We start from the raw sequence: 26866 nt of genomic DNA on the forward strand, positions 1-26866 counted from the left end.
TTACTAAAGGCCGATGCCTCAACAAAATCCGTAGCCAATGAAATTCATTAGCATGAAATTACTGGAAAATATGATTAATAATTCAGTTTTATCACCAATATTTTACCGAACGTGCAGTTTTCAAATGCCAGTTCAAGTGTCTTTTTTGACATTTGCTTGTGACGTTTCTCTAGTAGTGATCATTTTGTATTCGGCACGTTTTGGCTAGTCGTCGCAAGTCGAGCCGTTCTACGAACATCGATATTTTAGCTTCCAGAGTGCATTGGAATGGGATTCTGTAAAACCGTGACTCGAATTATATAATCGCGGCTGTGTTTTGCCTGTAATCTTGAAGAAGCCGCAGTGACGTGCTGCTGTCATCGGAAAGCACAAGCCGCCGAAGTTGTGTGGTCGTACATGTTAGGCTAAATATTCGTTCTAGGTAGGTTGCAAAATAGTTGGAAATCGATAACATAAGATCCGGATGATTGATTCTGCCGTCTGAGATCATGAAACCTGCCGTGGGGAAGTTGGCTCACCGTGGAAAACTCCACCGGAGATGAAATGGAGCAACTGTTCACTTCTTTCGTAATCATGTGGGTGCGCAACAGTGATAAGAGCTAAACCGTAAATCTTCCGGTGTATCTTTCAGACGTAAAACACGGATCAAGCAATGACGACCGGCAGCACGGGGTCTACATTCCCCAAATGGCAGCTAGCACTTCTTATCGGCACGCCGGTGGCCATCGGCCTCGGTTACATGTACTGGCGAAAATCAACCAACCAAGGCGAGGGAGGGGACAAACTAACGAAGAAAAAGTTAGCTGACATCAAGGACAAAACCATATCCCTCGACGGCGATGATCGTTCGCGTTCGTCGGATACAAAACAGAAGGAAACCAAACCGTTGACCGGTCGTGAGCTTGCTCTGAAGCATAAGAACGATGGGAATGCTCATTTCCGGGTGGGTAAATATGATTTAGCCATCAAAGAGTACGATGCGGCCATCGAGCATTGCCCGACGTCAGAGACGACAGATCGGGGTACATACTATCAAAACAGAGCTGCGGCTTACGAACAGCTGCAGAATTGGTCCGCCGTGATAAATGACTGCGAGAAGGCAATCGAATGTAATCCAAAATACACCAAAGCGCTGATACGACGGGCTAAAGCGTACGAGCAGCAGGGAGAGTTAGCCAAAGCCCTTGAAGACATTACGGCCGCATGCATTTTGGACCAGTTTCAGAATAAAACCTCTCTCGTGATGGCTGACCGTATCCTCCGAGAGTTGGGTCAGCAGCACGGACGGGAAGCGATGAAGGCAAAGAAAGAGGTTATTCCATCCGCTCTGTTCATCAGGAACTATTTCAGCTCGTTCAATAATGATCCTGTACGCAAGCTAGTCGTTGCCAGCTCGGAACCAAAAGGATTCATCAAGGCCAAAGCACTGTTTGATAAAGGCGAGTACGATGGTATCGTGGCGGCATGCACAGAGGAAATTGAGTCAAGCGAGTCGGAATCCGAGTACAAACTCGAAGCGTTGCTGCTGAGAGGCACATTCTATAATCTAATGGCCTGTTACGAGGAAGCCAAACAAGATCTTGAAGCAGTGATCGAACTGGAGACTGCGGACAAGAAGCTTCGCTCGAACGCACTGATTAAGCTTGCTTCCCTGGCTATGCAAACACAGCCGGAAACACCCGAGGAGTGCTTCAGGTGCTTTGCCCAGGCGGAAGAGATTGACAGCACAAATTGCGACATTTACCACCATCGCGGCCAGGTGTACATTCTAATGGATCGGCTGAATGAGGCAATCACAGACTTCGAACAAGCAACCAAACTCTGCCCCACGTCAGGCATCATAGCGACACACCTCTGCTATGCCTCTTACCGTCTGGCCTTAATGAACAAGGACGAACAAGGCGTACAGCGTGTCCTGAAGCGTTTTTATGACGTTCTCGATCAGTTCTCGGATTGCGTAGAGTGTTACAGCATAATGGCCCAGGTACTTTCAGAGCAGCAAGCGTTTCAGGATGCGGATAACGTCTTCGACAAGGCGTCGAAGATCGAACCAGATAACGCCCAAATTCTTGTCCATAGAGGTCTGCTTCAGTTGCAATGGCGGGGCGACATTGACGAAGGTGTGAAGTTGATTAGAAAAGCGATTCAAATCGACAGCAAATGTGAGTTTGCCTTCGAAACACTTGGTTCGATCGAGGTGCAACGAGGAAATCTCGTTGAAGCTATCAAACTATTTGAAACGGCTATCGACCTCGCCAGAACGGAGATGAGCCTAGTTCACCTGTACTCTTTGAAGGACGCCGCTATCGCACAGGTGAATGTGTCCAAGAAAATGGGCTTAAGTATTAGCAGCATCCAACCGAACTTCTAAACACGTGCAGCGTAGCTCCCAACGATTTCGGCTAAAATGGGGAACAAATTTTAAATTTGTCCAGTGCACACGTAGAACGATAGCAGCAGCAGTCACACATAATTCCACGTTATTATTTACCATGTACAGAAGAAGACACGAGTTGGGCCAGTTTATTTGGCTATGTTCGCCACTACTATGCCACACACTTTACAGTTTTGCTGCAACAGATAATTCGAATAAACCATGTGGATTACATCTATTATATTTTTTGTGTATGGACTTTTGTGTACATCAAAAATTCGACCAATACTGAACTGGCACCATTTTCCAGAAAATCTTTTCCGATGATGTATAATAATAATTACACAATCGAGTTAATTTATTATTGTTTAAAGTGCTTCTATTTATTCTTGAGTTGGTGATGGGGGCGCGCAGCTTAAACTTATACAAGATAAGCCAACAAAACTTGACGATTTAAAATACCCGCCAATTCGCGAAACTTTGGCAAAATTAGATGGCAATAAATTTAATGAAAAGTCATCCAACGAACCACATTTGTCTGTAAAAAAAGATTGTAGAAACACGACGGAGCTGCTGTGGGGGGTTGAAAGATGGTTCCTTACTTTATCTCAAATAACCGAGAAACGAAAACAAAATTAAGTACTAGAAAATTGGTTTTTATTATCCATGTTTTTCGTTAGCATACAGTAGTGTAACGATAGTAAATTATATTAACATATAACTGTATCAATGTTATTGCTTGTATCTGCCAACAGGAAAATAAAAATCAAAACAAATATAAGAAAATAATCAAAAAAATTCTTAGTTCCTTCGTTAGTAGTTCCTTGACGACCGACCATCATTGGCTTTCTTCATGCTTGATATCTGCTATAGCGCAACAAAACAAATGATAGTAGTTCGTTCATATAATAGATATAACAAAAACATAATAAATAATAATCAGCATAAAAAATGAGTTAAACGACAAGGAAATCTCATGTGCACAATTCATAAGATAGACAACTATGAAGTTGAGCGAAAATGGAGAAAAGAATAATGTGGAACCGGAAAATAACCTCACGGTTTCTTTTCCATGAACTAATGAATTGCCGTTTTTTTTTCAAACTGGTTTTCCTTTCGTCGAGACTAGAAAGTTATTAATACACGTTAATTAATTTTGTTGTATCTGTTATATACCTCTTAAAATGAGTCGTTCTAAAACTTAGACGTTTCTACCGGTTTGCATGATAAATAGATAAATAAGTGTCAATACACGTATATTGGCGCTGCGCTGTATCACCATTTTCTTAGTTCAATTACAGTTCGTCGGTTTTTGGTACATAAAACCACCTTTTCAAAACATATCACCCTTATTCGCGGGTCCTTCACTTGCCACACACAGAGCATTTTATTTTGTTCCGGTGGTACTTCAAAGGATGATGAGATCTCGTCCCGATTATCGAAACCCGGCATTTGAAGGAAGATGCACGTATGCCAACCAAATTATGCTTCTCTACGTTTTTTTATTTTTTTTATGAAGCAACAACATAGATAAGCTGATTGACAATGTATTTATAGTTCTTGCGAGAAATTAAATAACATACCTTTTTAGGGACAAAAATGAATGAAAAATGGTTAATCTCATTACGTTTGATAGTGGATTAGTTCAATTCGCATTAGCGGCTAAATTATATGGTTTGTAGGACTTTAAAAATGCCCTTTTGAGGTGCGACGAGCAAAAACATAGAATATTCGTAGAATTCGTCAATAATTGAAAATTAAGCATTCACACTTCAGGATACCTTCAGGTCGGAATACAATCGCGAACTATGCATTTTCCTATGCGGTAGCGTTCGAGCGCATATTCTCGCGATGATCAATTCCACTTTAAGCAACTGCATCCTACACATACTGCTTTTCTCGTGCTCTATGTTGCACTCGCCACGATTGGCTTATCTTCGGCATCGACGTTTGCAGAAATTTCACCATTTCCCTGTTCGCCCTCACCACCATCTAGTACGCTTCCTTGCGTACTGTAGCTGGTTGTTTGCTTTTTCATTTCCAGAAATTGTTCACCATTAAATCGATTTTTTTGGTCTTCGATATCCTTTGAAAAGAAAGCATTGAAATTAGAAAAATGTTTAAAAATAAAAAGGAAGACTTTGAACAGTCTAGCATTTTAAAATACTACTATTTATATGATTAGTAAAGCTATAACAAGATACAAGGCACATGATGCACCAAGGCGGTTGAGAGTGCGAGTTTAGTTCTTATGTATCACATACGAATTTTCAATTCAGCTTTGCAAGCAATAGAAATGGAGAATCATTGCTGTGATTGTGTTGTGGTAATACTTACATCTTTTGCTAGTGACACGTTATACGTGAAATTTAAGGCATAGATGAAATTACTTTTGTTTTTGGACGGATGATGCATAGTTATTCTGACAACAATCTTCTACGATTTTCTCTCAATCGCTAGTGGACTTAAAACGCATTAAAACCCTCCCTGGATTGTTCCTATTTCCAAAGCTTGATGATAAAGAACACGTGGTGAGGTTAGTAGATGAAGAGTATCGGTGAGCCAGCATGCTGTTATGTTTAGTAGAGATATCCGTCGGTATGCTAGAGAATTTAGGAAGCACGGATGTTCCAAGGAGCATATCAAAGCTGCTCGAACTGAGCGTTGAGTTGCGCTTTAGAAAGCTGTTAGTGAGGTAGTAGTTTTTTCGATTGTTGTAATTACAAACATTATTGTTTCCGTCGTTAGAAGCGCGATTGTCGTTGGCACACTTGTTAGTATAGATTGTAGACCGTTTGAGATGAATGGGATTAGTGGTCATTACAATGTTGTCCATAACGCCTCTTGCACCGTCACCATTAGTATCGGAATCAATGGATGTTGTGGTCGAAGCCCTTACCTTATTTTTGACCAAATAAGGAAGAGTTTCACAAATACGCTTCCAGTCAGCGGGCAAGTCCCACGAATAGGGTGACTTCGAATAGTAAATCAGCCGCTCATATTCGATTCGTTTCACTAGTGCGGTAGAGGGTAAGAAACAATAAAATTTTTATTTCGTCCTTCACCGACTGCATGCAGATGAGTTCAGGAGATCACTACATACCTGGATTCGGATCCGCTTTGGAAGAAGCTGACGCAGCTTCCTTAAGCCCATCTCCTGCACTGTCCTTCCGCGAGAAGTGACTTCGACGAGACCGGCTCAGTCCGTTGTTGTTGGCCGCTGAGGCGGCATTATTATTTTGAACATCGTTTCCTTTGAACCCGACCGTTCCCGGCTCTACGATGAACACGTCGTCATCCATTTCGACGCAGTTGCTCACTTCCCCGACGTTGGCGGCCATGGTATTCAGACCAACTCCGCTATCGACAAACGGTGTTCCCGTAATAAGCGAATGATGGCCGGGAATTGCTCCCACCGGGGAGGAAAGTGAGTTCGGTAAATCAAAACTGGAGCACATGTCAACGGAGGCCAAAAATTCGTTGCTACTGAAGTAATCGTCCAGCACTAATTTGGCCACCTAGGAAACGAAACAAGCAAAACAAAAATATACTATAAATAGCTGTGGCCACGGACTGGAATCTTATGGCATCATTACCTTCACCAGCTCACAACAATCTCCAGTTATTTTGAGATTATGTTGGCCCACGTTAACGGTGTACTTGTATTCGCCCAGCGAAGCATCGCTGGTAGAGAAGCTGTGCAGTAACATCCCGCCGTTGCCGGCATTACGCTGGCCACTGTTTTGCGACCCATTCCTGGTAAGTTTCGGATGGGTGTACGAAGGTGGCGTCTGAGCGTAACCACTGAGATTCAGACTTAGTGCCGGTGTTGGGGCAGACTGCTGACCGGCCATAAAAGAGCCCATCCCGTTGGCTGCATTGGCCGACATTTCTCCCAACCCTCCACCGGCAACGTTTCGTGAGTTTGCGCCGGATCCTGCTTCCTTTCTCGGGACCGTCTCATCCGAGGCGGATGAAGCCAGAGAACTGCAGGAACCATCCTGGGAGTTATCCAAACGTACCGGCGACGCGTTCCGGCGTATGGTATCTTCAATCAGCTGTTTTGCATAACTAAAAAGGGAGGTCAATCAATAATTTTCATTCACATGTTCGAAGGAGTGATTCGCAAAAAAAAACATACTTGATCTTTTCCTCGTTCGGGCCGGTGATTTGTACTAGACGTTCTTTAGCCCCGGTAGCCACTGCAACATGGTAAAGAAGAATTGATGAAAAAACAAACCCCAAAGCGACATGATATGTACACGAAAACAAGCATTATAAACAACAGCAACGGAAAAGCTGCGGTGAACTTTTAGCAATGTTATTACAGGCGGTGTACAGTGATGATTACTTCATCACTACTTTTAAATGAGATAACGAAAAAAACTCTGTTAATAGTGCATTTTGTTTTTTAGGTTTTGGTTATCATACTCAACCAATAGCTAACGAGTTATATATGGCACACATTTGATGCAACGTGCTCAGATCTCCAAACCAAGGTGCGAGTAGTGATAGAAACACATGTGAGAATGAGTTTTAGCTTAGTTTGTAGGATGCTCATATATTCGGCGCTAGTGCAATGTGCTGTGCAGTTTAGCGGAGAATTACTTTTTACCTCTTTGGAACGAAATAACAGTCTCCGAAAGTTCTTCTATCATATGAACTCTACGTCCCTTGATTCCCATTACTGTGAACCGTCGGTTGATGGTCCAAACAGGAGAATAAACAAAGTATAATCAGCAAACATAAGATTACCGTAGGAGTGGCGACGGCAAACGACAACGAGTTGGATATTCCATTTCTTACCTTTGCCAGAATCAGCATTGCGAATAACAATCTCATCCTTGCTGTACGTTTTTCCGGGTATTTTTGTCGGCTTCGGGAACTTGCCAGAGGTGCGTATCAGCTCGCCCGGTGCCAAGGCAGGCACGGCTTGCCCCAATGGCGGGGAGGATCCCAGCAGATTCGGATCAGCCAAAATGTCGGGCTAAGGTGTCCAAAAAACAAGTAAAATGTTAGCTGTACTATGAATAACATTGTCTCATCGGCACTTACCTCCACATTTGTAGCCTTGTGTTTGTAGTATGAATTTATTCCGTCAGATACCTGCCAAGATTTAGCACGCAGCTCTATCAATTCTAACAGGTTCAATCGCGTCATTATGTTCAGCCGCTCGTCCTGAGATGCATTTCGAAAAATGACAAAAGCACGATCCAGTGTATCTTTTGATACGTTCTCCAACTGGGGTCCGTGCAGCCGTAAGTTTGCCAACAGCGCGTTCATGCCATCAGCGTTGTTGCATCCATTAGCAAGGCTGGCGGCCACATTTTCCGTCAATGTTATTAGTTCCTCAACTGCAAATATAAGGAAAACAAGCAAATGATTGAATTTTGTAGCACGTAGTGGATGGCATGAGGTTGACTTACTTGATTGAACTTCATAGACAGGCAAGTGGACGTGCGCCTGCTTCATTGTTGATTTAAGAGGACGTGGCGGCTCCAGATTTTTCACTGCGCGCCCCATTTGCGACATGCTGGACAACTGGACTGCACGTGAAGCTACCTTCGACACAGGCCGTTTGAACTGCACGCAAGCACTGAACCGTGTCGCAGCAGCTCCAAAGCAAGGTTTGCTATCGATTTTTCACCTTCCGAAGCAACTACAACGAAAATTATGAAAACGGAAAGCTTCGCCGCACGTTTCGAAAGTATGGACTGCTCTGATGCGTGTGAACAGCTAACGCAATTTCCACCAGGTTATCTTCCCTCGTTTACACCTTCCAAAGCGACGTAGCGGACAGAAAAAGAAACAAAAAAGAAAAGTAACGTCCGGTGTACAAAACAAAAATATAAATGACGAATTGATCGCTGCGTTTTTACCTTCCTCCCCTGAAATGAAAGAGAATAACGAAAGCAACAATAAATGCTAAATCCAATAAGTGACTACCTGCAAAACCAGGAGACCCCAACTGCGCTGTGTTCTGATGAAACCCTGCAAAAATACCAAATTCAAACACGTGCTAGTAACAATTATTGGCGAATATGTTCATACTACAACATTCCGTTTGCCATCAAATTATTACATTTTATTACGGTGCGATCACTCGCCCTGCAGCAAAGAGCGAAAGAGAAAGCATTGCGATCCACAGCAGTTTAATTGCTAAACACGCTTCGATCATCAATATTCACGGATGCAACACTCCGTTTTAGTCAAAAATATATATTTATACACACATGCACATTACCGAGAATTGTCAGAATTGCTGACGACAGCGAAAACATGCACCAAGTGCAATTTTGCTTGGTAATCGCATCGAAATATGACCCGCTGTGAGCGCTATCGTTCTACGTGCATTGAGTTGAGGATCCCAATAATGAAATTATTTCATTCCAAATGTACTAATCGTCCCGAATAACTCTCTCCGCCCTCATGTTTCTTCTTTGTCATCAGTACATTCGTGGTATGGCAGCGCAGAACAATCAATAACCTAATTTGTAGTTTACGCAGTCTTTTTAATACGCTGCACTTTATCACCCATCGTTGTACTAACTGTAATATTAACACAATTCCACTTACGATCGCTATTACACTTGTTTTCCCCAATAATTACGCATTTTCATTCCTACCTTTCCGTTCCCGAGCAACTTTCCAAACCCGAACAATTTTTCGTATGACAGCTGACAGTGACAGTTCAACACTTGATTGTTCAAATCGTTCCTTGTAACGGAACGATGTTCCTAGTTCCGCTAAAGCGATCACTAAAATCTCGATCAATGATGTGAAATATATTTGAAAATACGTAAAAACTGCATAAAAAACCTCTTGAATCGTTTAAAAACGGTAAAATTAACCTTGCATCAGTTTTTTACGAACACGGTATATTTCGTGAAGGTTTTCTCAATTATAACACGCCAACTATTTTTGCACTTTCAACAAATATATTTGATCAGACATAATATTACTTAATTTACATGCGGATTTCATTGGCTACACATTCAATAATGACTCGATGGTAATTTTTGTTAGAATCAACTAAATGTGTCATTTTCTATGGACAATCGAAGTTGTACCTCGACCGCCTGCTTAACCTTTGTTTAATGATCGACCGATTTTATTCGGTGTGGTCATGTTTCGTATTTCAATCCTAAAATGCCAGAACACAGGTTGATTAATGGCGTTAAAACAGAAAATTTAACCAGGCTCACCTTATGTCTCGAGGTAAGCATGATGTATCTAGCTTGTACTGCAGAACTTTTATTATAGCCAGCGTGAACAGGCTTGGTTCGAAATCGAGGACGTGTGTATCGCTGTAGTCAAACGAAGAAGGATCAGCATTGGCCATCGGACTGAAAGTACACCAACGTTTAAAAATCAGATTGGCGAGTATCTTTCCTGATTTTTCGTGCATACCATGTTCCTCCGAATAGATACATCCTTTTGCCAATTACCAGACACGATTGACGCCGCCTTGCACGGGGTGCCTGCCCTTGAGGATTTACCAAGCGCCATATATTTTGACTGGGATCGAAGCAGTAGAGATCATTGAAGTGCTTATCAAGATTGCCATTGTATCCCGCAAAGATGTAAATTTTATGGTTGTAGATAACTGCAACAGACAGATCAGGGAATTAAAACAAAATGATGTTGTTTAACAGGATGATTATACGGCTTACATGCTGAATGACTTCGACGGCCCAAAGGAATCTCGCCCGTAGTTTTTGGCGTGTGCCAACAGTCGGTTTTTAGATCCAAAAACTTAATCTTCGGACAGTAGATTTCCTCCTGTGAGTGATATGGTGCCACTGCATCGCTTCTTCCTCCGAACACGTACATGCGATCGTTAACTATCGTGGCCGAATGGAAGTCTCGGTACGATGGCGGTTCTCCGAGGGTATTTACGTAGGTCCAGTGCATCGTACGAAGGTCGAGAAAGTAGACATCACAAGAGAATTTATCTATGCTCTCTTCGAAGCCACCGAAGATGTACATCCGATCGCCATACACGCAGGCAGAGTGGCCATCGCGAGCTCCCGGAACCGTTCCAGTAATCGAAGGTCTTGTCCACTTGCGGGTGCGCGTATCAAAGCAGAAGAGGATATCGCAAACAATCTCATCGTTGCGGCCCCCCCAAAGGTAAACTTTCTGCTCAAAAGCGACTGCAGTGTGGCCATATCGTTGAAACGGTACCTCCGGGTACTTGCACGGCACTCCGTTTTCATCCTCTACCGCCGGAATCGGGGACCAGCGCATATTGTGCGTGTTGAGTACATGCACATCGATGGCACTGTTCGATTGGTAGTCTTCTCCAGTGCAGTACCCACCGAATGAGTAGATAAACTCCCCCACGGCTACCGAAGCATGGTTAACACGCCTCGGCCCACCATCGAGATTCAAGATCCAATGCATTTTCACTAGGCCAATAAATTCCTATTTTGGGTTTACCACATGCACCAGGGAGAAACTAGCAAATCATTCATATTATGCAAAACATGGCCGACGACGGTAGGTATCGGTAGCAAAACAGAAAGTTGTTCACTCTTTCAATTTCGATTATCACAAAACTAGACGATTTCGACAGTTTGCCTAAACTGCAGTCAACAACGTGCAGATCGCTAAATATTCGTGAATTATATTGAAGTACGCAATAGTACTGTTTCTATTTTTTCTTGTTTTGCATTTGCAGACATTTTTGTGGCAAGCTGATTTTGACATTCAGAATGCATCCAGCACCGTACGTTTTTACTACCCAATTGGGTTCTCTGCTTCGTCCTGTGAAACGTGTCCTAGATTTGTGAATTATTAAATTAAAATGAATGACCAAATACAGATAGTTTGTGGTTGTTCATTTTGAATAACATTGCAAATATATGTCAGTAAAATGTTAAATAGTAAGACATTGCCTTAAGTTACAATTTTATAGCCCCTTTGTAAAGTATGCAACACACATGGCACCTCCACTTCCCTCGAAACCTGTTTTGCATGTGGGAAATCCCGGATCGATGAATAACACGCGGGGTCTACGCGAAACCGCGGTTTCATCAGTATGCGTAGCACATCGTTCTTTTGTTGATCTTTTGAAATTAAACTTAAAAATCAGGGACACCACTTTCAGCACACTGTTCCTTATGCTATGCGCGCGAAACATTCCGCACCACTTTTGGTTACATGTTTTGTTGGTGGTGTTTGCATTTTACGGACTTTAATCCATTACACGTCATGCAATTCCACGAAGCCGATTCTGGCATCCGTTGCTCTTGAGTACGAACGTAACTGTGGTGATCTGTCCGCGTATATTCCGTGCAGCTTCCGATCTCTCTTTCATACATGCTCGCGAGGGAACAAGATCGCAACTGTGTTGCTAATAGCAACTGATCTTCGTCGCGGCAACACGTGCTTACAGAAGGAGTGAATCATGAATTTATGAATGAAACGCGGATTTCTTCGAAGTCCCGATTACCACCACCAATAAAGCCGGTATTCGCGAGTGGTCAGCTTCTTCGTTGACGACGTTTTAATTTTTCCCCCAGCACCACGCGGAAATCCATCGTGGTGCCCGTCAGTTTTGATTCGATCGTTGCGCGATCAACATTACCAACTCGTTCCTACCTGTGATCTACCGCAATGAGGCATCAGAGGATGTGGTTTCGTTTAGTTTGAAGTGAACCGTTGTGTGTATGAAAAATCTAGTTCCAGCAAGTGTTGTGCAAATGATCAAATACAAATGGAATATTCAACGTGCGAAGAGCAAAAATGCAACATGATGAGGACAACTCTTGGTGTGCCAGTGATTGTGCAAAAGGTGCAGAAGAACATGATTCATCGGACGATGAGGACAGTGAGCAAATTTACGTGCCGAACAATCCACTCGAGTGGACCGCGGAGCACGTGAGTGCGTGGACGCTGTGGGTGTCGAAGAATTTTAAGATTTTCCCGCCACTCGAACCGGCCCGTTTTCCCAATGGTGGTGAAGAAATTGCCAAATTCACAAAGGCGGACTTTTGGGTGTGTGCCGGGAGTAAAGCCGGCGGTGATACTTGTGCAAAACACTTTGCTCATTTGATGCAATGTGCGACGGGAGCTGAAGATAAGCAGTTATATAACGACGTCGATCCAGGTAGGAGGCATTACAATTACAAACCATTTTCACCCGACAACGACACAGATATCAGCGAGTGGCAATCTATTAAAACTAGCCATACTCTTCCTGAATGTGTTTCATTGATTTTGTTTCGTATCGTCTAATCTTGATAAATGACCACCGTCCAGGGATACCTTTAGCCACTTTTTCCCACTAGTGAGGAAACATTTTTCCTACCTTATCTGATAACACTTTCACACATCGGCTGCGAAATAGCATCGAGAAAGCACAAGGGGAGAAAACGGATTAATGTTTGGAAAGCGTCAGGAAAAATCACTTAAAAGATAACCCAGCGAATATGCTGTTGGCATGAGAAGAATTGTTTCTTTGCAATAAATAGAACTCCCACTTCACAATAATTAAGTGTCTTGTCGCTCGTAGACTTTTGTTATTGCAAATGATCATTTTATTATTAGTTGTTTTTCTATCCTGTTTTGGAAGGTGTTTTCCAACAAAAATGGTTAACCCTCCAAGACACTCCATAATTTAGGTAGGGAAAGTTCTTGCCCTATGGAAGCTGCATTATGTTAATTTAAACAATAAAGTAACCTCTTAAGCTTCCGGTGACATTTATATCAATTTATATCGAGACCGGTCACAGTGGGAGCCCCTTTCAGCTTCCTCCGGCGTAACGGAAACGTAGGACGACCGTATTCAGGAAGGAAGTGTTTACTTCACCATATAAGAACACATTTCCTTCGCTCGGCAGGTGGGTGGGTGGTTGGTTGGTTTGGTAGGATGTTGGTGCATGTTTTGTGATTGCTAGGGTGAAAGGACCACAAACACTGTGCTGGCACTCTCCAGGAAGAAGAAGTTCAGGACGGTGGTGACATCAAATGGCGACAACGGTAATCCCTCTGAATAAATTACCCATAGAACAAACCGCAGGAGTCTAAAGTTATTGAATTTTTATAAATGTTAACTTGCCGCCACTCCATCGTGTACTTGCCCAACAAGGCTGGTGTACCACGGCGTGCCATAAGAGAAAAGGAAGCGAAAGCATTGGGCATGGATTTTCTTTTCCCTTTTCACCTTTGAGCAGATACAATCTAAATTTCCTACTATCAACTTAACTTTCCCGCGCCCTGCCTAATGGCCAAGGTCTAAGGGGAAAACCTGTGGTTGAAAGAGGGTCAGATTGGGTGAAATCTTGCCGGATCTTCTCTTTTGTTGATTCAAGGATCAACATTTCGTGTGTTTTCCACGCCGTAGCTGGTAGTGGTGCATTTGATATAACACAAACAAACGCTGGGGAAACTTTTTCTTTTACGGTATGGAACGAGGTGAATACTAGAAGATTTGGTGGGCGGAAAGGGCTTTGGCACTGTCTTCAAGGAAGCGTTTCTGCCGCGAAAGAAAAGAAACATCCTTTCAGTGTCGCGTAAACAATTGCCGTGAAAGCAGTGTACTCCGGAGCAAGGAAGTGATTCTTGTGTGTTTTGTTGGTTCACTTCACTGTTCCAGTGATGGCCAGCGTTGATCATGTCACCCTCGGCCTTGACACTTCGGCGATGTGGAGATTTTCCGGAAGCTTTGCATCGATGAGGATGTACCCACATACCCATCAGTATTATGGCCATCCACACCACCATCACCATCACCACAGCCTACACCCGTCCAGCCATACGCACCACCATCGGGTCATGCCACTTCTGTGCGGCGGTAAGACAATCTGAGTCACTTAACTTCATCAGGGGCAGCTGTGAATCATGTGAAATAGCGCCAAAAAAGTGTGGCCGCCGGGGCAGACGACATGATTTAAATTGTGCCTAGCTTGACGCCCATGAACGCGAAGAAGTTATGACGTGTTTTCCACGAAGCGTGGTTTTCTTTCGGAAACAACATGCACGTTTTTATCTGCCACTACTGGCGCCAAGATTTGAAGCGTTTGCTTGGAATGGAATGCTTTTGTAGTTTGACTATAAAACTAATCCCTGAATATATATTCAGCCACGTGGGGACCAAATGGTTAACTGCTTATAAACTTCTTTTATATTTATGCGGTTATGATAAGTTATTGTGTCCTGTGAACAAAAGTTGGGAATAAAATCATGTGAGAAGCTTGTTTTAAAAATTTAACCACACAGGGAAACGTCCAAAGCCTTTGTTTCATACTAATCAAGAAATGGGTTAAACGGCCCTTGGGATTATTTTACAGTTCTCTTGGTAACATTTTTCCTGTACATTTTTTCCAGAACCGTATCAACTTCTCAACGCCGCTTCACATAGATTGGTATCTCAAGGTAAGTTTTATTTTAATCATATTTGGGAAATTTAAACCAACTGTCGAACGACTATACTTAACGAATTTAACAGAAACTAAAGACGGACAGTCATTTTCTCAAAACTGTCCAGGGAAACCGGTTTACAGATTACAAAAAAATAAAAATAAATAAGAAGTATACAATAAGTGTAAATCCAGCGTACATAAAAATCTTTTCTGATCTTTACTGTTGAAAAACGCGGCGTCTAAAAGAGGCGGAGTTTATCATTGGACGTAACTATCGGAGAGCGAAAGCGAGACAACTAGCGTTCGGAGTTATTATTCCTGGTTCGATGTCTTTGAATTACCGGTTCGATGACCGTCAAAAGAAAGTCTTACTAGGGGATTATCTACAATTGTCGTGTTAAAAAAATATTAAATTTTAAATTTTCTTTTATTTACATCGTTTAGGAGGACAAATTCAGCTGTGGCAATTCCTTTTGGAATTGCTCGCCGATTCTTCAAATGCGCCCTACATCTCTTGGGAAGGAACAAATGGTAATTTGTTAAATATTTTTCACACAACTGCTTGACTCACGATAAAATGTACTGATTTTGTACAGGCGAATTCAAACTAACGGATCCAGATGAAGTCGCACGCCGATGGGGAGAGCGAAAAGCCAAGCCGAACATGAATTATGATAAACTCAGCCGAGCCCTCAGGTAAGTGGAAAACATATTTGAGATGAACTTGTTATGGGATGGTGAATCGTGAAAGGAGGAATGCTGTTGGTTCCTTTTTGTGGCATGTTTTCGCGCGCTTCGCCGTCTACCTTTCTCATTCCTTTCGCACCCCGTTGATGTTTGGGGGGGCATGGCCACCCAAAACAGGAAGCGCCTGGCATCCCAAGTATGCCGGATCCGTTGGTGAATCATCGGACAAAAATGAAGCCACCGGAGGCGAGCGTGGGAATTTCATTGACCGTTAAACGATTAAATAATCTGCACTGTACTCGCCAACCGTTTGCGGCTTTCCTAACGTTTGTTGTTTGTTTCGTTTTGCTTCGTTCTCATTTTGCATGTTGGTTTGCAGATACTACTATGATAAGAACATCATGACGAAAGTGCAGGGCAAGCGGTACACATACAAGTTCGATTTCCACGGCCTCATGGCAGCCTGTCAGGCGCAGGCACAACTCACTGATACCGCCAGCAGTGGCAGCAGCAGTGCGAATATCCTCTCCGGTGGCGGCTCGTACAGTTCCAGCCCAACATCGACCTCCTCGATGAAATCGCCATTGCCAATTTCATCGACCAACCCCAGCCCCACGCAACTACAGCCCTTCGCCGCCTCCTCAACCGACAGCCCGTCGGCCACGACGTTGCTGACGACGGCAACGAGTGGCAACTGGTCGCCATACGCCACATCGTACTCTAATCTGCATGTGCCGTCTTGCCACGCTACCTCATCCGATACCACTTCCGGCCCGTCGGTCACCTCCTGCCCTTCGACACAATCCAATCCCTGCACAAGCGACTCGATCATCTACACCGACGCGTCGATCTCCTCCTCGCGACTCTGTTAGGGTAAAAGTCTGCCAGCAAGGTCCTTATAGAAGCTATACGAAGTAATTACTACTAAGTCACGTGCATCGTTGGCTATTTAGCGTACTTAAAATTGAACGCGATACGACTTAGCGATAAGACCCAAATGGGACGCATGAACCGTTTTGAAAAGATTTTTTTAAGCAAAATATATTACCTAAGTATTTCTGATTCAGTACAATCGTCTCATTGTGAAAGCGGCTTCTTCCGAAAGTGAACCTCCAAATTGGACCGCTCCATCACCACCCTTCCCCGGCTGGACATTGAACATCAAAGTTGTTTTGACGGTAGTAAAACCACTTCCATGCTTACACTTCGTTTGCGTTCGCGCGCGGCTAAATGGACATAATGGCGGGAAGCAGCAGCAGTCCATCGCCGCCACTAAGGTCACAGTCAACTGCAGCGCGGATGTTTGTGATCGACATTACTGGAACCACTTTTCCATCGCCTACTCCACCCCACCGTGCCTACTCTTCCCCTTTGTTGCAATTGAGAAAAAAGCAAATCATTCGATAGCGGCTGCGAGTGTGGGGACGATTAGTAAACTTTTTTTTTCGTTATTACCATAGGTCTCCTTCCTGAGGAGGGGTTGATCATCATCATGACAAAGCCGTCGGTTTGGTTCGTGTCATAATGCGTGTCACCCTTCGTGCCATTCACGGGCAAATTGTTAACAACGGTCGTACGCAAGGGGATCGTAGTCGGTTCCCCGGCGAACGATATTGATGGCCTTTTTTTTGCGTATGTGACAACAGGACATGCTGGGATATGGGGCTTTTTTTTTCTCGCACCTCTCCCTAAAAGGTCCAAAACACTAGCGCCGTAAATCAATTACATCGCTCAAGTGTACCTCCTACCGGGCGGCCTGATTCGGTTGAGGAGGGGACCCCGTGAATATGAGGATCGGTCACGCGTTCTCCATCGTACGCCATTCCGGGTTTGCAAGATCGAGCGCCACGCCGTCCGGCAAGTGGCCAAGTGGACAAATAATGTGAGCTATTCTTAAAGCACGGAGAGATTACACCATGCTCCCACTTTAGACGACATTGTACTGCAAGGGGCCACCGTGTCTCCAAGTGGATAAAACCACTTGCGGTCACATTCTTCATACTAATAATAACCAATCTCGCGGGGCGAAAAAAAGGGACCGTTCGAGCACGCTGGAGGAAGACATTCTCCCAAGTGCAGCAAATTCTCTCCAACTGGCAATGGCCGATTATCAAGTGCGGCTCGCAGACTGATGGTGCTGGTAAATTGCTGGTGTGTTGATGTTCTTTTCAATGCTGGGAAGCATAAAACCATCCTCCGATTAGCGGACGGAGCTCAGTTGCTGTGCAGTGTCCAGCCAGGCTTGATCGCAGTCTCCGAACGATAGTGCCTTCCCTCGGGACAGCGGAAGAAAAGTCCCAGCCGTGCGTGTGTGCATTCGTGAAAGTGGTGATAAAACTATTAATAGTGCAAGTGATAAGAAAACTGAAGAAAAATAACCCATTTATCCTGCAGAGGGACTGTGTAAAAAGGCTGGATAAAAGTGACTGTTAAAGATGAAGCAAAAATGTGAAAATGTGTGGTTTATTAAAGCGGTACTTTTATGCTTCCTGGCAATGGCAATAGTACAAGTTTCTGCTCAAAGTGGTGAGTAAAATGTAACTTCAAAAACAAACGCTAAATCTAGAGCACAGTGTGATAAGAATGGCCAAGTGTTGAGATAAAGCAACAGACGATGTATTCCGACGGTTTATTTAAAAATAAATCCAATTGAAGTGATGTTCCTCCCACAGTGGTGTGTGGTTTGATAAAAAATTGTATCACTACGTCTCACAAAGCTGATCATGTTTTTTAGACCCTCTACTTCCAAATATCAATTGGACCATAAGGTGCTACCTCGCCGAAAATCAAGCAAGGGCAGCATCAAAAGTGGATAATATTGTCCGTTAAGTGGATAATATTTCTTCCGAAATGAAGAGTTATTACCGGTGAACATCATCGTGATCTTGTTGTGTTGGTTGCGGAATTTTCAGATTTCATTCTTGTCAATTCAGCAACCCGAAATTATTCCATAAAACCAATGAAATTGGCACCAAATTCAATTAGATGCTGTGTGGAGAGACGTTAACAACCGTTTTTGGATGCATTTATTTTAGATGGGGGCCAGAAATGGACACCTACGTGGGCGGACCGTCTCAAGAAGGATCTCCTAAAGGATTATGATCCATCGCTTCGTCCATCCCAGCATTACAACGTCACGACGGTAGAAACAAGGTAAGTTTTTAATTTAATATCATAAAAAAGGGTCTGAAAATATTTGTTTGTTTACAGTATCACGATCACACATGTGGAAATTAATGAAATTAAATCGACGCTATCTGTATACGGTTGGATGAAGTTTGTAAGTATCGTGTAATCAAAACTTGATAATATTGTTTTTGGTCATTTGTTAAATGTGCGTCGCGTTGCATAAGAGTGTGTTTACCGTCATTTATGTGGAGCAAAAGCCTAGTGTTTTTATTAAACAAAAAATAAGGTCAACAGTGTAAGTTTTTTTCACCTTTATTCTTTTCGGTAAGAGAATGTTTTTGCATTCAATGAGCGGGAATGAAAATGCATCTTGAATCCACTGCATCCATGCATCTTGGCACGCGCACGACAAATACGTTCCATTAATTAAAGCAGTAAAAAAGCATTAATGAATTTCTTTTCCACAGAATTGGACCGATATTCGCTTGGGTTGGATACCCGAGCAGTATGAAAATAAAACTTATGTGTACCTGAACCATACGACCGTGTGGCACCCATCGGACGAGCCGAACACATTGGTAAAGGTTAGTAGCACCGGTCATATGCTGCATGTCAGTACCTTCGACAAGAACAGCAAATGTACATTGGAGTGGAAAAAATGGCCGTTCGATACACAACACTGTAAAATGCTCTTTTCCCCTTGGTTGGAACGTGAAGATATGGAACTGGGCACGGTTCTTATGCAGGTAAAACAATTGCATAATTAGTTATGTATCGGCTGTTGTGGCCTAAACTTTCATCTCTTTATCGTTGCTACAGTACGTCGCTACTCAAGGCACATTGTGGAGTTTGAGGAATGTTAGTCTGGTGACTTATGTCAGCGAAGATGGAAATGCAACTACGGCCGAACGGGGCACTTATCTTCTGTTTGAGATGGAACGGAATAGTCCCATTTATCGAAGTACTATAATTGCACCTGCCTGTGTGTTGATGCTGATGAATTTGATTAACTTTTGGTTACCACCAGACAGTAACGATAAGTTGGTACTAAATGGCATCAGTATGTTTGTCACTTGCCTGTTTCTTATGCAATTTAATGAGCATCTTGCCTACTACACAAGTGCAACTCCCACGATCGGTAGGTGGTGGACAAACCGCATCATCATAATCCCTTCTAACTAACTTTTCTCTCGTATCGATATCAGTGCTCTTTTACAGCCGCAGTTTGTACCTTTCGGGAGTATGTTTACTGATCACTGTTGCTATCGACTGCATGTTGAAAACCGGTAACAAAGTTCAAATTCCTTCCTCCGTGAAGACACTTATCACAAACTATAGTAATGCGTGCATGATCGCCACTAACCAAAGTCCAAACGTAAGCAAAACGATTGCCAAGCATAATTTTAATCGGAAAGCTCAAGGTAAACCATCATATTTTGTGTTCTGTTTTTAGAAAGCGGATGACCAAATGTGTGATTCACTGGACGACACGCCGACGGAAGAGGCGATAAACTACATGGAGGAAATGCCGAGCTCGGGCTTAAAGAAATCTAATTTTTACCAAGACTGGTTGCTGTTCGCCACACTTTTGAATCGTATCGCCTTCGTAATATACCTCGTCATATATTCGTTCATGATGCTTTGCTACTTTTGATGGAAAAGCAAATTGCTTCTAATGAATAGTACTTAGTTAAGAAAAGGGTGTAAATAAAATATTTCCAAAAAAATTGTACTTAACTTATTTCCATAATTGTTCTCTTTGTGAAAGGCAGTAAACACTTTACTAAATACTAATGGCTCATCATTACAGGCTTGGAATGATCCCAAGCTTACCTGGAATCCAGCAGATTACGGATATCTGGACGTAGTACGTTTGGATCCTACTATCGTCTGGCGACCGGATGTGGTGCTGTACAACAATGCTGGAGGTTCGGACAATCATCACTACGGAGACACTAACGCTCTGGTATACAACGGCGGAAAGGTGCTGTGGGTTCCACCGACCGAGTACCATGCGTTCTGTGAGTTAAACATGCGTTTGTGGCCGTTTGATTACCAAAAATGCATGGTGAAGATTGGTTCCTGGACATTCGATGGATACAAGCTGAATCTTACCCTTGGAGACGAGCCACAGGTTGGTGCCGTAGTCTGTGGAATAACATTACTTTATAAGACGTTATTTAACAAGCGATATTGAACCTATTCGCAGATTGAAATTCTGGTAAAGAATTCTGAGTGGAGAATCGTTAAAGTGGCTACCGAAAGACACACGACCTTCTATCCTTGCTGTACGGAGCCATACATCGATATTACTTACAACGTGACCCTCCAGCGCCAGTCCGACACCCACAGAGCGATCGTCGTTATTCCTGCCATAGTGATCATCATGTTTGCACTCTCCGTATTCTGGCTACCGTTGCAAGCCGGCGAAAGGATCGTCATGAACGGCATTATTGCGCTGATGATTACCCTCTTCTTGATCTATTTCGCTCAGCAATTGCCGGCCATTTCCGGTCTAACGCCGTTGATCGTTATATTCTTCAGCAATACGCTGCTCCTGACCGCCTTCAGCACCATCATCAGTGTGGTTGTGCTGAACATGACGAAACCCAAGCACGAGAGAAGCTTACCGAGCATGCTGAAACGGGTCGCTGGTTGCGTGGGACCATTCGTGGGCGTAGGAAAGAAACACTTTAGCTTCAGCGACAAAGGAAATGTAACGATCGAAAGCAGCATCGACCACGAATGGACCAAGTTCGGATTGGTTCTTAACCGTCTGTCATTCTTGGTATATTGTGTGATTTTTGTAATTTGTGCTTTCTATTCTATTTGAATTTTCAACTTCATCATGCAAACGCACGTATTCTGTACTCGCTGTAACAATGTATCCGACCTTTTTCAAATAAAACTTCTTATGCAAATCTTTTAAAATGTAGTTTTTGTTTAAATGTTTAACGTGGAAGTAAAGATCCTAAAACACTCTCTATATTGCTTGTACATGAGTTTACAAAAAAGGGTTTACTGCAATCCAAGCAGTTTAGTAATTTTATTTTTTTAACAATACTTTAACGAATTTTGTTTAAATTTTACACTGTTTAAGAAAAGCCACGAACCGGAGGGTTCACTTTTACCGTGATGTATGCAATTTCGTGAAGTACAGCTAGTGATGCTAATACATGTAGCACCCACTACATGTTTTGTCAATGATCAATCTAAGACCGCGTCCACACGGCATCGTAGCGTAGCGATTTTGACACTCCGTCGTAGTGTCAACTATTTTTTATGGCCGTGGCTAAGGCCTCTCGACCAACATTTACACTACGACGGAGTGTCAAAATTGTTGACATATGTATGTTGGCATGAATGTACTGTTCATAGAAGCGTCAAATGACAGGAGAAATGTCAAACCGCGATGGTGACAAGGATGCACCTCTATATGTATGAACTTTGACCATCTGAATAAAAGCACGGCGAACGCTCGGCTCAGTGTCAGTCGTTTGTGTATCAGCCATAAAAGATAACACGCTGGTGTATTTCGTTCAAAGTTCAACAGGTTATGGGCCCAGGTGAAATGGCGGATACGCAACGGTTTATGGTGCCTAAGTTGACCAATCAAAACTACCAAACGTGGAAGTTTAAAATGCAAATGCTCCTCGAGCGTGATGAGCTTTGGTGCACAATTGGCGAAGCAAAGCCGGAACCAGAGACGCCGGTATGGAAGCAGAAAGATTCGAGAGCACGTGCAACGATTGGGCTGTGTGTCGACGATAGCCAAGTTGGGCTAGTGCGTGACGCAACGTCTGCAAAAGACGCATGGGATGCCATAAAAGGGTACCATGAAGCGGGATCAGAAGTGTACCTGCTAAAGCGGCTGACGCGCTTAGAATTAGCAGAAGGCGGGGACATAGAGAATCATCTACAAACGTTCTCTAACTTGGTCCAACAAATCGCTGATTTAGGAGAGCCAATACCCAGAAAATGGCAAATAGCGATGTTGCTATGTTCGTTACTGGAATCATTCGATCCGTTAACTACCGCATTGGAACAGATTTCCACCAATAATTTAACCCTAGAGTTGGTGAAGAGCAAACTTCTAGCCGAAGGAGAAAAACGACGTGAACGTTCGGGAACAAGTTCGGCAGAAGGCAAAGTGTTTCAAGTGACGACGAAGAACAAAGTGAACAGGAACAAACCAAGTGTAGTGTGCTTTCATTGTGGCAAAGCCGGCCACATGAAAAGAAACTGTCGTTTGCTTAACAGAACAATGCAGGAAGCAAAACACAATTCCGCGAAAGTGACGGTGAGTGACGAAGGACCGGTGGCTTGGACTGCAAGCAAAGGCCTACCAGGAAACTGGTATATAGACAGTGGTGCGTCGCGGCATATGACGAATGATCCAACATTCTTTGAAATTAAAGTGAATTGTGCGGAAAGTAGTGTCACACTGGCCGATGGAAGCAAGGCAAAAATTGAAGGTGTTGGATCAGGAACCCTAGTATGCGTGACAAAAGATGGCGAACAATTGGCCATAAAAGTTAGCGATGTACTTTATGTGCCCACACTGGAAAGTGGCTTAATATCGGTGAGCTGCCTAGTGAAGAAGGGCATGCGAGTAATTTTCGAAGAAAATCATTGTCTTATCGAACAAGGAAGGCGAGTTATAGCTGTGGCAACAAAACTCGGAAGTCTTTATCACCTGTGTATCATCGGCGAAAATGCGTTGGTGAGTAGAACATCACCAAATCATTGTCTACATTTATGGCATAGACGGCTTGGTCATCGAGACCCACAAGTAATAAAGACATTATTCGGCGATAAGGCGAAGTTGGAAGAACTGAACATGACAAATGTCTGCACGAGTTGTATAGAAGGGAAGATGGCCCGATCCCCATTCAGAAGAACAAACAAAAGAAGTGAAAACAAGCTGGACATTGTTCACACGGACGTGTGTGGTCCGTTTCCTCACACACCGAGTGGTCACCGTTACTTCATCACATTTATAGATGATCATTCGAGAATGGCGTTCGTTTACCTTATGCGACAGAAGTCAGATGCTAGTGAAATTATTCAGAATTTCGTGGCCTTCTGCAAGACACAATTCGGGAAAACACCCAAGGCCATACGATCAGACAATGGTGGTGAGTACACCGGAAAGGCGCTGCAAAAGTTCTTCAAAGAGCAAGGTATTATGAGTCAACTAACAGTGCCATACTCGCCTCAGCAAAATGGCGTCGCTGAGAGGAAAAACAGATCACTTCAAGAAATGGCATTGTGTATGTTACAAGATGCACGTTTAGAAAGCAAATATTGGGGAGAAGCAGTACTTACTGCAGCATATACCCAGAATCGACTACCATCGAAAATAATCGGAATGTCACCTTTTGAAAAATGGTTCGGTAGAAAGCCATCCTACAACCATTTCAAAGTGTTTGGATGCGAAGCATGGGTTCAAATACCTAAAGAAAAGCGTGGAAAAATGGAACCCAAGGCAAAGCAACTAAGATTCGTCGGATATTCCATCCAAGAAAAGGCATACAGGCTTGTAGATACTAGCACGGACCGCATTGTGATTAGTCGTGACGTCGTATTCAACGAAGCATCGTGCGAGCAAGGTGATAGTGTTCCTGTTGATGAAATTATACTCGACGTTGATCCTGATCGATACAAACATGATGATGTCGATGAAGAAAGCAACCCGATCAACGTGCAGGAGGAGAATTTTGATACAGCGGAAGAAAACGAGCATTACTCATCGGGCTCAGAAGACCTAGACCAGCCGGTTGCCGATCCATTAACACAGCGATCGACAAGAGGTAAACCACCAGCTAAATTTACCGACTATTTTTTAGGTTTGGTAAGAACGAGTGTGGATGAGCCAGCGTCGTACAACGAAGCCATAACATCCGTGGAAAAGGACAGGTGGATGGAGGCTATCGAAGATGAGTTCCGATCCCTGGAAGCCAACAACACGTGGGAGCTAACGTATCCACCCGAGAACAGCAACATTATCGGATGTAAATGGGTTTTTAAGAAAAAGTTGGACGCGAATGGAAATGTTGATCGATATAAGGCAAGACTTGTAGCGCAAGGTTTCGGGCAAAGGAAAGGATTTGATTACGAAGAAGTTACTGCACCTGTAGCAAATCAGTGCACATTAAGACTCTTGTTGACAATAGCAGGACAGCAAGCGGTTTGGTTGCGTAGGCTATTGGAGGAAATGGATGTAAAACAAAGAGAAGCAACCATTATTAACGAAGATAATCGTGCGTGCATTGAATTTACTTTGTCAGGTCATGAAAAGAGAAAGTCAAAGCACATAGATATGAAATATCATTATACTAGAGATCTTTGTAACACGAAAGTTATCGAATTAAAGTATTGTGCTTCTGAAGCAATGCTAGCCGACATATTAACCAAACCACTAGGGGCACAAAAAGATTAAAGAACTCTCGATAGGACTCGGTATTAGCAAGTTAGTAACGGAATGAACATTAGATTCATGAGGAGGAGTGTTGACATATGTATGTTGGCATGAATGTACTGTTCATAGAAGCGTCAAATGACAGGAGAAATGTCAAACCGCGATGGTGACAAGGATGCACCTCTATATGTATGAACTTTGACCATCTGAATAAAAGCACGGCGAACGCTCGGCACAGTGTCAGTCGTTTGTGTATCAGCCATAAAAGATAACACGCTGGTGTATTTCGTTCAAAGTTCAACAAAAATCGCTACGCTACTATGCCGTGTGGACGCGGGGTAATATATAAAGGTCACCGTTGTATATATCAATCTTTGCTCAGACTCCCTCTACCCTCCTCTTTTTCAGCATACAGGGTTTGCCATCCAACTTTGCCTCGAAAGCGGTTGATTTTGTCTCTAACGCACGTTATTTTGAAATAGCTCATCAACTGTTGTCTCTAAAGCATCTGGCATTGAAATAGCTCATCGACAGTTGTCTCTAACTCATCTCATTTTGTCTCTAACTCATCTGACTACCCAACGAGAAATTTTGGCGTTATTTTGATGTAAAAGAATTGTCTTCACAACTGCCCGCTCTTCTTTTTAGAATTCTTTTACCCCTTCTTTTGCAGCAGATTTTATATGCAGTCTAGGTGAAAACCGACTTCTGAAAAGAAGTGCCGGACTCAAGTCTCGGACGCATGTCTTGGACAATTGTATGGAAAGTCTCGAACACAACCCAAGGAGAACCTTGCTGCACTTTCCTACCAAAGGTATACATTCCTACCAAAAAGATCCTTGCCAAGTGTATTTTTGGTAGGCATGGACTCCTCATAACTAAAGTTACGAGACAAAGTTACGTGTCTTAAAAAGTCCTTTCGTTTGAAGGGTAATTTGTGGAAATTGTTCAAGGAACTAAAAAGTTATGCGAGAACTGGCTTTTTGAAACTAAATGGCCAATCAAGGTTGCTTTACCTTTTCGCCCCTTCGGGCGAACACGTTTTCACAGAGGTTTTTTATCAAAAACAAGAAACTTCCTTCAACAAAGTTGTGCGTCGTGAAAAGACCTTTCATTTAAGGGGTTAGTTGAGAAAATCGTTTGAAAGAATCAATAGTTATTAACAAATTGCCAGATTTTTACCTAAAAGATAATCGTAGTTTATCAACCTTGTTCCAGCAGAGTTCTGTCTCTTTTCCACACATCAAAGACGTGAATCATCATACTGATGACAACAATCGAAGTGAACAGATGGATTCCTACTTTCACACCTGCTTCGTTATCTAATATGTTAGAGAAAAAGGCTCGTCCTGGGTACCGGAGAATCCTCAAAACATCCGCAAAAACGTTAATTGTAATCGAGGCAATTTTGTTCGGTGTGTCGTACGCCGGCTGGTACCGATTGAACACGAATAGAGGTGAGTGGGTGGGAAGACCGTCTGTGCTGGTGTTATTGACGTGTTGTTTATGGCGTACAGATTTCAGATATTACGTTAAAGAAAACTATCCCAGCGTGCTGGAAGCGTACTACCAACTCGGGGAAACGTTCAGTGGAGATAAGAAGATCCGCGCGTACGACGAAGGCATCTGGCAACAGGAGCAGCAAGCTAAAAAGTAACACTCTGAGAGATGTATGTTTGGGTCAAATCCGTAGTTTACCTAGCACTGTTCGGAGGTCTTGGATACGGACTGCTGGAGTTGACCAAGCCCAGCGAGGACAAGCTGAAGCAATTTAAATACCCCGGCTTGGAGACGGAAGAAAAGAGCAAGAAGGCACTGTTTATGAAGAAGTTGGAACAGGCGAGCCGCGAAGAACCAATCTACTTGAAGAAGAAGTCCGATCAATAG

General features: G+C 43.2%; 7 protein-coding genes across 7 annotated transcripts; 5 read left to right on the forward strand and 2 right to left on the reverse strand.

Moving 5' to 3' along the window:
• Nucleotides 1-223: 223 nt before the first annotated feature.
• LOC131266698 (mitochondrial import receptor subunit TOM70) lies at nucleotides 224-2615 on the forward strand. Its single transcript, XM_058269310.1, has 2 exons — nucleotides 224-421; nucleotides 632-2615. Exon 2 carries the CDS (start codon nucleotides 653-655, stop codon nucleotides 2369-2371), a length of 1719 nt encoding a protein of 572 aa, XP_058125293.1. The 5' UTR covers nucleotides 224-421; nucleotides 632-652; the 3' UTR covers nucleotides 2372-2615.
• Nucleotides 2616-3014: 399 nt separating this feature from the next.
• LOC131266697 (eukaryotic translation initiation factor 4E-binding protein Mextli) lies at nucleotides 3015-8259 on the reverse strand. The gene is made up of 8 exons (XM_058269309.1): nucleotides 7801-8259; nucleotides 7430-7728; nucleotides 7181-7361; nucleotides 6516-6576; nucleotides 5971-6445; nucleotides 5478-5892; nucleotides 5274-5389; nucleotides 3015-4460 (listed from the first exon to the last, which is right to left on the reverse strand). The coding sequence occupies exons 1-8, from the start codon at nucleotides 7904-7906 to the stop codon at nucleotides 4281-4283; spliced, it is 1833 nt and encodes a 610-aa protein (XP_058125292.1). The 5' UTR covers nucleotides 7907-8259; the 3' UTR covers nucleotides 3015-4280.
• A 1039-nt stretch (nucleotides 8260-9298) lies between these two features.
• Nucleotides 9299-11044, reverse strand: LOC131263189 (kelch domain-containing protein 3). Its single transcript, XM_058265352.1, has 4 exons — nucleotides 10048-11044; nucleotides 9785-9980; nucleotides 9580-9720; nucleotides 9299-9518 (listed from the first exon to the last, which is right to left on the reverse strand). The coding sequence occupies exons 1-4, from the start codon at nucleotides 10778-10780 to the stop codon at nucleotides 9458-9460; spliced, it is 1131 nt and encodes a 376-aa protein (XP_058121335.1). The 5' UTR covers nucleotides 10781-11044; the 3' UTR covers nucleotides 9299-9457.
• A 1080-nt stretch (nucleotides 11045-12124) lies between these two features.
• LOC131267422 (DNA-binding protein D-ETS-6-like) lies at nucleotides 12125-16329 on the forward strand. The gene is made up of 5 exons (XM_058270299.1): nucleotides 12125-12488; nucleotides 14708-14755; nucleotides 15187-15273; nucleotides 15339-15438; nucleotides 15809-16329. The coding sequence occupies exons 1-5, from the start codon at nucleotides 12125-12127 to the stop codon at nucleotides 16299-16301; spliced, it is 1092 nt and encodes a 363-aa protein (XP_058126282.1). The 3' UTR covers nucleotides 16302-16329.
• Nucleotides 16330-17722: 1393 nt separating this feature from the next.
• LOC131262717 (acetylcholine receptor subunit alpha-like 1) lies at nucleotides 17723-21483 on the forward strand. The gene is made up of 5 exons (XM_058264778.1): nucleotides 17723-17955; nucleotides 18465-18582; nucleotides 18640-18709; nucleotides 20369-20692; nucleotides 20768-21483. The coding sequence occupies exons 1-5, from the start codon at nucleotides 17865-17867 to the stop codon at nucleotides 21389-21391; spliced, it is 1227 nt and encodes a 408-aa protein (XP_058120761.1). The 5' UTR covers nucleotides 17723-17864; the 3' UTR covers nucleotides 21392-21483.
• Nucleotides 21484-26251: 4768 nt separating this feature from the next.
• On the forward strand, nucleotides 26252-26636 carry LOC131266245 (uncharacterized). The gene is made up of 2 exons (XM_058268672.1): nucleotides 26252-26436; nucleotides 26497-26636. Exons 1-2 carry the CDS (start codon nucleotides 26307-26309, stop codon nucleotides 26634-26636), a joined length of 270 nt encoding a protein of 89 aa, XP_058124655.1. The 5' UTR covers nucleotides 26252-26306.
• Nucleotides 26637-26647: 11 nt separating this feature from the next.
• LOC131266246 (uncharacterized) lies at nucleotides 26648-26866 on the forward strand. The gene has a single exon (XM_058268673.1). It carries the CDS (start codon nucleotides 26648-26650, stop codon nucleotides 26864-26866), a length of 219 nt encoding a protein of 72 aa, XP_058124656.1.

This window comes from Anopheles coustani, chromosome 2 (genome assembly GCF_943734705.1).
Source record: "Anopheles coustani chromosome 2, idAnoCousDA_361_x.2, whole genome shotgun sequence".
In the NCBI taxonomy this organism is placed as follows: domain Eukaryota; kingdom Metazoa; phylum Arthropoda; class Insecta; order Diptera; family Culicidae; genus Anopheles; species Anopheles coustani.

Coding starts and splice junctions, on each gene's coding strand:
- LOC131267422 (XM_058270299.1), top strand. CDS start 12,125: ATGCAACATGATGAGGACAACTCTTGGTGTGCCAGTGATTGTGCAAAA. Junction 12,489..14,707: donor ATATAACGACGTCGATCCAG/GTAGGAGGCATT, acceptor CATTTTTTCCAG/AACCGTATCAACTTCTCAAC. Junction 15,274..15,338: donor CTCTTGGGAAGGAACAAATG/GTAATTTGTTAA, acceptor GATTTTGTACAG/GCGAATTCAAACTAACGGAT.
- LOC131266245 (XM_058268672.1), top strand. CDS start 26,307: ATGTTAGAGAAAAAGGCTCGTCCTGGGTACCGGAGAATCCTCAAAACA. Junction 26,437..26,496: donor CCGATTGAACACGAATAGAG/GTGAGTGGGTGG, acceptor TATGGCGTACAG/ATTTCAGATATTACGTTAAA.
- LOC131263189 (XM_058265352.1), bottom strand. CDS start 10,780: ATGCATTGGATCTTGAATCTCGATGGTGGGCCGAGGCGTGTTAACCAT. Junction 9,721..9,784: donor TATCTATTCGGAGGAACATG/GTATGCACGAAA, acceptor GTGTACTTTCAG/TCCGATGGCCAATGCTGATC. Junction 9,519..9,579: donor TGCTTACCTCGAGACATAAG/GTGAGCCTGGTT, acceptor CTGGCATTTTAG/GATTGAAATACGAAACATGA.
- LOC131266698 (XM_058269310.1), top strand. CDS start 653: ATGACGACCGGCAGCACGGGGTCTACATTCCCCAAATGGCAGCTAGCA.
- LOC131262717 (XM_058264778.1), top strand. CDS start 17,865: ATGAAGCAAAAATGTGAAAATGTGTGGTTTATTAAAGCGGTACTTTTA. Junction 17,956..18,464: donor ACAAGTTTCTGCTCAAAGTG/GTGAGTAAAATG, acceptor CATTTATTTTAG/ATGGGGGCCAGAAATGGACA. Junction 18,583..18,639: donor GTCACGACGGTAGAAACAAG/GTAAGTTTTTAA, acceptor GTTTGTTTACAG/TATCACGATCACACATGTGG.
- LOC131266697 (XM_058269309.1), bottom strand. CDS start 7,906: ATGTCGCAAATGGGGCGCGCAGTGAAAAATCTGGAGCCGCCACGTCCT. Junction 6,577..7,180: donor CAATGCTGATTCTGGCAAAG/GTAAGAAATGGA, acceptor ACCATGTTGCAG/TGGCTACCGGGGCTAAAGAA. Junction 5,390..5,477: donor CAAAGCGGATCCGAATCCAG/GTATGTAGTGAT, acceptor CTACCGCACTAG/TGAAACGAATCGAATATGAG.
- LOC131266246 (XM_058268673.1), top strand. CDS start 26,648: ATGTATGTTTGGGTCAAATCCGTAGTTTACCTAGCACTGTTCGGAGGT.